This window comes from Haplochromis burtoni, unplaced genomic scaffold (genome assembly GCF_018398535.1).
Source record: "Haplochromis burtoni strain Fernald_Lab_line unplaced genomic scaffold, NCSU_Asbu1 Contig_22, whole genome shotgun sequence".
Classification (NCBI taxonomy): Eukaryota; Metazoa; Chordata; class Actinopteri; order Cichliformes; family Cichlidae; genus Haplochromis; species Haplochromis burtoni.
The window spans coordinates 215,388-223,551 of NW_024582383.1; the positions used below are offsets into that span (position 1 = coordinate 215,388).

Here is an 8,164-nt window from a genome sequence, read left to right on the forward strand (position 1 = left end):
ACACACACACACACACACACACACACACACCGGGAAAAAGAACGGTGGCCAGTTTTTCAGGTAACTTTGTGCTAAAAACATCAAAATACTGCAAAATATTCAGTGGATTGTATTTTATTATTTTATTTTATTCCTTAGATATATTAAATATCCTCGTGTGTGCAAAATGTCTTTTTTGGGCCATAACTGAGTACAATCCAAATGTAATGTAAAATACTCATTTGTCTTTTTACAGCCACCACAGCGACGATTATTACAGTAGAATCTGCAGCTATTTTATACGTCTAATAGGAATTAATTTGAGGTGTGACTTATGCAAAGCTACAGGAATGGAGTGCAAGAATAAAAATGTGGAGATGAAGCTGAGATGAACGGTTCCTACAGGAACCCCAAAGTGTTTTTGTTTGGGCGGGGTCAGGTTAATTGGTGACTCTAAATTTCCCTCAGGTGTGAATGTGAGCGTGAAGCATGACAGCAGAGCTGCTTCTGTATAAAAAAGAAATTCTGTTAGTGCAGAAAACCACAGTACTGTACCAAAGATGTGGAGCGCCTCTGCTGTTCAGTCATTTCTTGTATCATCCGCCCATCAGGGACATCCCCATGCCGCTGGTGAGCTCTGGTGTGGAGCACGGCAACCTGAGAGAGCTGGCACTGGCCAGGATGAAGGACATGGGCACTGAGGTGAGACTATAAGGCCTGACATGCTGTGCGTCAGCTTATTTTAAGGAAGGAAGCTAACGGTGTTTTCCAGCTGGGATTTGATCCCACAAAAGGGGAGAACAGTTGAACTCGAGTGGCGACAACTGCCAACGTGCAACTGCTGACTGTGAGAATAATTTTCCCGCTGTAGCTGTTGTGGGTAAGATGACAGATTAAAACGCCACACAGGTGTAGCTGAGGATTGCTGGAGCACAGAATTGCGTACCCTCCCGCCCAGCCGGCCTCCTCCAGCATTTATTGAATTTATGCTGGAAAGTAGAAAGTAGATTAGAACGTGGGTACGAGCCCAGCCAAGCTGAAAACACCAGGCTGGGCTGCACATGCGCGAGTCAGCAGCTGCAGAGCGTCGTTTAAAGAGACTGGATTTAAAAAGCAGCCGTTATCAGACAGCGAGAGCCGAGCTGAAACGCCACCACAGAAAGAGCTCTGCGCTGCTCTTCCCAAAAACACCAACTACCCTCACGCCTGTGTGGCTGAGCTCCACACACGGCTACGAACCAGAATCACGCTGCGTCGATCTCACACGCAGCTCTGCGCTGTTATGCTGATGTTGTGATGCCAAATTATTCAAACTTGACCTCCTTCTCTTGTTGACGCTGCAAACTTTTCCAGCTGGTTTGCAGAAAGCTGCTCCTCTTTGTTTACCTCAACTCTTTCCCTGTTTTAAACACAACTAATGCTGTGATGAAGTCTGTAGTTCAGGCTTTAAACCGCCGTGAGCACTCGAGGGCAGAACAGCTGAATGAATGTGGCCTTCGAGTGAGGAGGTGGAGCTCAAACGACTCGTGTCAGACGGGATGAATACGAATTAGTTTGAGCTGGGAGTCACGCGCAGCGACTCTACAGCTGAGGTACTTATTCCTGAGAGGTCACCGTAGCAGATGGACGTGCACGTTTGATTTTAGGAAAGATGATAGCTCCCCTTTACCCGGGCTTGGAGCCAGTGCTTCTTGATGCTGGACTCGAGTCTCCTCCTGGCCTCGACCCGGGGATGCGTCGTGTTCGCCGCTGCAACGCTGAGCTCCTCTAGAATCCAAGGATAAAACTTTGAGGCTGGAAATGAGCAGAAATGGTCCCCTTTAAGACACAGCTGGCCATCCTTGAAACAGAAAGCTTTAAAGTTCGAATCCGTAAGATTTCAGGCCTGGTTCATTTGGAGACACAGCGGTTACCGTGGTAACAGCAAGTGCCCTTTATCTGTGCTTAGACAGCTGCTGACAGCAGAGGAGGGACCGGTGCCAACGAGGCTCCAGTTTGATTTTAGGCATTGCTGTGGTCTGAATTCGTGTTGCACACGCCGACAGAGCTCCTCACATTACAGCAGGGACACACCTCAGCTAACCAGCTGATCAGCATTTACACAGATAAACAGTCGAGCCCCCCCACACCCCCAGATCCCTAATGGGGCTCCATACTGTCATCAGTGACTTACGACCGTCTAACACGGTAACACCTCCAGCAACAGCTCGCTGACGTGTTGCGTCTTTCTGAAAACGTTTCACCTGTGGCTTCAGCCGTGGCTTAGATCTGCATAGGAGCAGGTAACACCGCAGCCCACAGTCACACTTCCTGTCTATCGTTTTGTGACTGTGTGCAGTTAGACTGCAGGTCCAGACGTGGAGCCACATTTAACTTGTGAGAAATCTGAGATGATAAAAGTCTGTTTTATATTAGAGGTGGGAATCACCATACATCCCACGATACGATATTATCACAATACTTAACTCACGATACGATATTATTGCAATTTTTAAAATATTTTGCAATATTTAGATTCTGTACATAAAGGTAAACTTTATCAATATTCATTTTCTCTAATATCAAAGTCTCGCACTCAGTCTTTCTCTCATTTCAGTTTTATTGTTGACAAACTGAACGGTTTGTATTACAGTCTAGTCCAACTTAACTGAATGCAACCATCTGGTACAATTACAGCTATTCTGAACTATGCAATTTATGAAAACTATGCAGCCCCTTCAGCAACTGAAGAATTTGAAAGTAAATTAAAACAAAATATAATTTGACATTAAATAAAAAAGTTTTAAACGTAATTAAAATAAAACATGTCTTAAATTAAAATAAGTAAACTGTCATGCTTATTGCTGCCAAAACAAGTTAAACACATTTGGACAGTGAAGGAATGTCAGGATTCTTGCTCAGAAAAAGGATCAACATGCTCTGAAGTCAGAGCACAAAAACCTTTTTGTAACAAAATATCGATTTCTGCCGTCCCTGCATCGATACAAAATATCACGATACTACACAGTATCGATTTTTCCCCCACCCCTATTTTATATATAAGCTGCATGTGCAGGAGCATTATACTGATGAGCTGTAATAGCTGTGAGGTGATTGGACTTTCTAATTTGTCTGTGTGTGTGTGTGTGTGGGTTTGTGCGCCTGCAGTGTCGTGACGTCAGAACCCGGGAAGTGGGCATCCAAGAGATCCACCACAAAGTCCGACCTTACCAGGTAACCGACGCCCTCACTCGCAGCGTGAGACGGGCCGAGGAGACGTTGTGGTTTCCTGATGCTCCCTAACACAGATGTCTGTGTGCAGGTGGAGCTGATACGGAGAGACTATGTGGCCAACAGCGGCTGGGAGACCTTTCTCTCCTATGAAGACCCTGAGCAGGACATCCTGATCGGTCTGTTGCGGCTGCGCCGCTGCTCTCCACAGTCCTTCCGCCCGGAGCTCAAAGGAGGCGTGTCCATTGTCCGTGAGCTGCACGTGTATGGCAGCGTGGTCCCTGTGAGCAGCCGAGACCCGAGCAAGTTCCAGCATCAGGTGGCTTACACTTTCACACACATCAACAGATATGCCCGTGACGGTTTCGCTCCGAGCCTCTCCGAGTTTTTCTCCACACCGGCCGAACCTCAGAAGCTCTGAATGTTTTCAAACCGATTGTATTTGTGTTGCGTGTGCAGGGGTTTGGCATGATGCTGATGGAGGAGGCTGAAAGAATCGCCAGGGATGAGCACGGCTCCTGCAAACTGGCTGTTATATCAGGTGAGTCGATGCAGACGATGTGAACAGTTCTGACCCAGAAAAAACAAACACTTTAGTTTGTAAAAGTAGACAATCTTTAGTAACTGTAACCACGGAGACCACAGTGAAAGGAGGAAAAATCTTTACCCTTCACCAGAAATTTGATGCTTTTAATCTGAAGGAGCAGAGGAGAAGTGTTTTTGAAGATGTGGCCGAGACTGAATTGTACGCTGTAATAACTGACTACTTATTTTTTTAAGTGCTGGTTTACACATTCACCTAACAACAGACGGATCCCCGGTTTGATCCCGGGATGAGACTTTGTCAAATCAAACAGGGGGCCCGCCCAGTGTGCTGAGGCCTCGTGAACAACACAGATTTATCTGTGACGAGCCAATAATGTCACTGCGTGTGTCAGACTGAGACATTATCAGGAGCCGGTGATGTGAATGTTTGGGTCCTGTGACACTGAGAACGCTGTGATTCATCCTGCAGGTGTAGGAACAAGGAACTACTACAGGAAGATGGGCTACGAGCTGGAGGGACCGTATATGGTGAAGGACCTGTACTGGCCAGGAGCAGACTGAAACGGACTTTATTTATCAAAACAGCACTCTGGGACGCGAATATTAATGTGATGGTGTTCTGCAGTATCGGAGGCGGTGCTGGTCAGCTTGTTTTATCTGGAGCACACAGAGGCCGCCGCTGCTCCATTTCTTCTGTTTTTTAAAGATAAGGAGACGTACGAGAGGATGTAAGGAATTAGGGAACGTTATCTAGGGTGAAGCCAGCCTTGTGTTTTGAGTTCAAATTAAGATTCTTTAAACGTACAGTGTCATGATATGGGCGCCTTTTATTTAAAGTTGTGCATTTCCGAGTCTCCCCCTTTTTCTGTAAACACGGGTCCCGGTCGCACCGCTCAGACTCTTTCACAACAAGCAGCACTGATTCACTTTGACATGGAACAAGAGCCAACCTGCCGAGGCATTTTTAATTCCACTCCAATGATCCGTGCGCGCAGCGGAGAAAAATCGGCATATCTGGGTATCCGTGAAATAACCGTTTGCCTGGGATGGAATGAGACGCCTGCATCACGGTTCCAGTTAATCATGTTTATGTTGCAATCACATAGAAACCCATTACGAGGGGAGCGTTCATTAACGGACGGCGGCGGATGAACAAACAGTGGAAAGCGTCCTCGCCGGGCAGCTGTTGTTTTGATTTGTAGGGCAGGAAATTGAATATTAGCGTTACATAAAAGCGTCTCAGTTAATCCTGTTTCTTGTGTTTTCTGTCATGCCTTCTTGTCTTTTTCTGGAACAATAAAGTATATTTCAGTAACTGCTTGCGAGATTTTGAGTTGTTGTTGCAGGGAGACCTTTGAGGCGTTAAAACTAAACGACAGAAAGGTGGAAAGCTTCCAGGGGTAAAGGTCACATCCTATCAGAGGCTCCGATAATGTGATCCTCATCGCCGGGGGTTGGTAGCAGACCCGCGCCGAGAGCTCATTTGACAAATCCTTTCCGGTCAAATCTCGTACCTGTCTGGCTGCTGTTTTAAACCACAGTCACAGGAAAGCGTTTGTCATCAAACATAGCGATAAAGGGGGCTCACATGGAGACCTCTGCCTCGTGTAGGATTCGACCGCACGGGCGACTGGAGCTGAACAGATGCGGCCGCTGTGTCGTGACTGCGCTGTGTGTGTGTTGGTGTTGCAGTCCTGACGGAGTGAGGTACACGCCACACTCGGGCTTTTCTCTCCACGCTTGTTCACTCCTTCTATCAGCTGTGAAATCTGAAAGGACTCCTCGTCCCCCACCCGCGCCGCCACACTGTGCGGAGTCGGGTCTCATCTTCTCTGCGACACGAGCCGAGGTGCAGCAGGCTGAAGGTTACAGAACTGCCCACTAACATTACCACAGTGAGAGATGAGAAAGGCATCGAGCTGTGGTGAGCTTCAAACCGTTTTAGACGCCCGGCCCAAAACCCGAATTTAAGTAAACAGAAGCTGTTTAAACTCTCGCAGTGGAAAAATAACGACAGAAGCAGGCCGGTAATCCTGTTTTCAGACTGAGAGTGAAAATATGATTTGAAGTGAGGAAATATTTAAACGTTTTGTCTCAGCTGAGCTCCCGATGCAGAAGAGTCAGGTGCTGTATTTAAACGATGAAGAGTCCTGTATGATCCAAACGCAGAAGTTATCACGTCGTCTGAGAACCTGAGGCATGAATTTAACTGTAATACAAAACTTTTTTTCTCATTTCTGAATCTGAGTTATGTAAAAAAAAAAAAAAAGTTTAAGTACCAAACGCTCGTGTTTATAAAAAGGAGCCTTCACGTTGGTCCAGGATCAACATCGTGTTGTCTGAGCATCAGTTAGCATTAGCCAAGACTTTGCTACTTAAACATTATCACAAGCAAACCGACACGAGCATCGTAAATGATAAAAGAATAATATAAAAGAAAATGAATAAAGAAAACAACGTTATGGTTACAGAAACAGAACGAACATGTCTGATTGGCTGGATCGGGACCAGCGCTGTTATGATGATGCACCAACACACACCAGATACACCTCCGCCCTCCAACTAGTCGCAGTAGACACCTGCTGCTCCCTGAGCTTTATCAGAGCTTGCTTCCTATCAAAGGGGAGTTCTTTCTCCCCACAGTTGCTCACAGTGAATTGTCTAATTGTTGAGGTTCTCTCTCACATTCTGCAGGGTCTTTGCATTATGCATTACCCCGAGGTGAATATGATCGTGAACTGGTGAATAAATTGAAGTTGAATCACAATGTGGTAATCTATTTACATCCCACTCACGAGTTCACATTGTAGGAGAGAAGAAAGCGAACTCTCAGCAGAGAACTGGAAACCAGCTTGAGCTCACTCTGCCGAACCACAAAGTCTCGTCAAAATTCATCAAGTGTTTCCAGTCAGAATGACTCAAATATTCGACCAAAAGTTAATTCTGAGTTTAAAAAACAAACAAATATGCAATAATTCAAATAATTCATCCTCAGCAGTGAATCAAAATGACTCTGATGACCACATTTTTATGGCGCTGATATTTACAGCTCAGACTTGAGTGTCTCAACAAAAGCTTAGCTCAACCACATGTTCACGTTCTGCTGTTAGCATTTAGCTCAAAGCCCCGCGTTTCCCACGTTTTTATTTAAACCTTAATTTGTGGGAAAAATATAACTAAGAGATTTTTTTTAGTCAAACAAGTTTTTCCAGATTTATGCTTTTAACTTTAACACTCACAGTACAATGAAAGAGTTAGTGCGCCTGTAATGTTTCTTCCAGCCCACACTTGCTGTAAGTTGATCCCTTCCTAATGCAATTCCAATTTTGAGTAATGGGGGATAAGAGCCTTTGGCAAGTACAAGTTAGCCAAATCAAGTTGGCGTCGTCTAAAGATAGTCTAGCACGAAATTCCCTCCTAATGTTACTGTCATTCAGTAAAGACATATGAGGGAATGAAAGATAACATCTAACATCTGCTGAAACTTCATCGGTTAACATTGAGACGCAGTGGGCTATAAATATGAGCTGGAGATTATGGTTCCCATCTGTAATATTGAACTTCTAATTGTTTCTGCACACTCTGGCTCATGTACGTGAAAAGTGACACAACATTAGTAATTTTGCTTTTGTACAACACTTGACTGGATTTGAAACGAAGGATCTGGTAGCTGCTCACAGAACTCTGAGTGTGTGGTCCAAAGTGGACTTTAGGAGGGACCAGATTTGGTGCATTTGCAAAAAGAACAACTAAAGGAATCCTTTAGAGCAGGGGTCGGCAATCCTGGGCACGCGTGCCGAAGGGTTAACTGATGGCACGTCCATAGCTGGACTGGCCATCGGGCATTTGCCCGGTGGGCCGATGGTGATTTTTCATTTTTATGGGCCGATGATCTTATTATTATTTATTTTGTAGTAACGGTATAAACAATGAAAGGTGGTGGATTGGCCAGATGCTGGAAGATTTGTAAAAATAACTCAGTTGTTTGGTGGTGGCTATGGCGGAGCTTCCAGCAGGTGGATGAGGGAAAGGTGAGGCAGGAGAAGGAGAGACCCGAGGCGGCCGCCGGTCCGAGTGTCAGGTGAACTGAACTTCAGGTAAGAAGTTATGAGCTGCAGTCTATCTGGGTCAGATATAAACCAAGTTTAGGTGGAGTTTATTTTCGTTGTGCTGACGTTTTCTTCAGCTAGGATGGAAAAAGACACAAAGCTGGATTTATTCTGCGTCATTACGCTGTCAGCGGCCTCTTCTTCTCTCATCCTCTCCCCTGCCTCTCCTGTTGCTACTTCAATCATGAAACTGATCAATGATCAGCTGATCGGCTTTTCTCTCTTGTTTGTTTATCGCTCACTTTGTGCCAGAAAGAGGAAACCAGCGGATGTCGCGCTAAACAACAGCAGCACGTTTAAGCTTGATCAGCTGTTGTTAG

General features: G+C 45.5%; 1 protein-coding gene across 2 annotated transcripts in view; it reads left to right on the forward strand.

Moving 5' to 3' along the window:
• Positions 1–5,690, forward strand: part of elp3 (elongator acetyltransferase complex subunit 3) — a 39,258-nt gene extending 33,568 nt beyond the window's left edge. For both annotated transcript variants that reach the window (XM_005917158.3, XM_005917157.3), the window contains 5 exons: positions 591–681; positions 3,127–3,192; positions 3,281–3,508; positions 3,649–3,730; positions 4,205–5,690. In XM_005917158.3, the coding sequence (XP_005917220.1) occupies positions 591–681; positions 3,127–3,192; positions 3,281–3,508; positions 3,649–3,730; positions 4,205–4,296 (559 nt within the window). In that variant the 3' untranslated portion in view covers positions 4,297–5,690. The remainder of the gene's footprint in view (positions 1–590; positions 682–3,126; positions 3,193–3,280; positions 3,509–3,648; positions 3,731–4,204) is intronic.
• Positions 5,691–8,164: the final 2,474 nt, after the last annotated feature.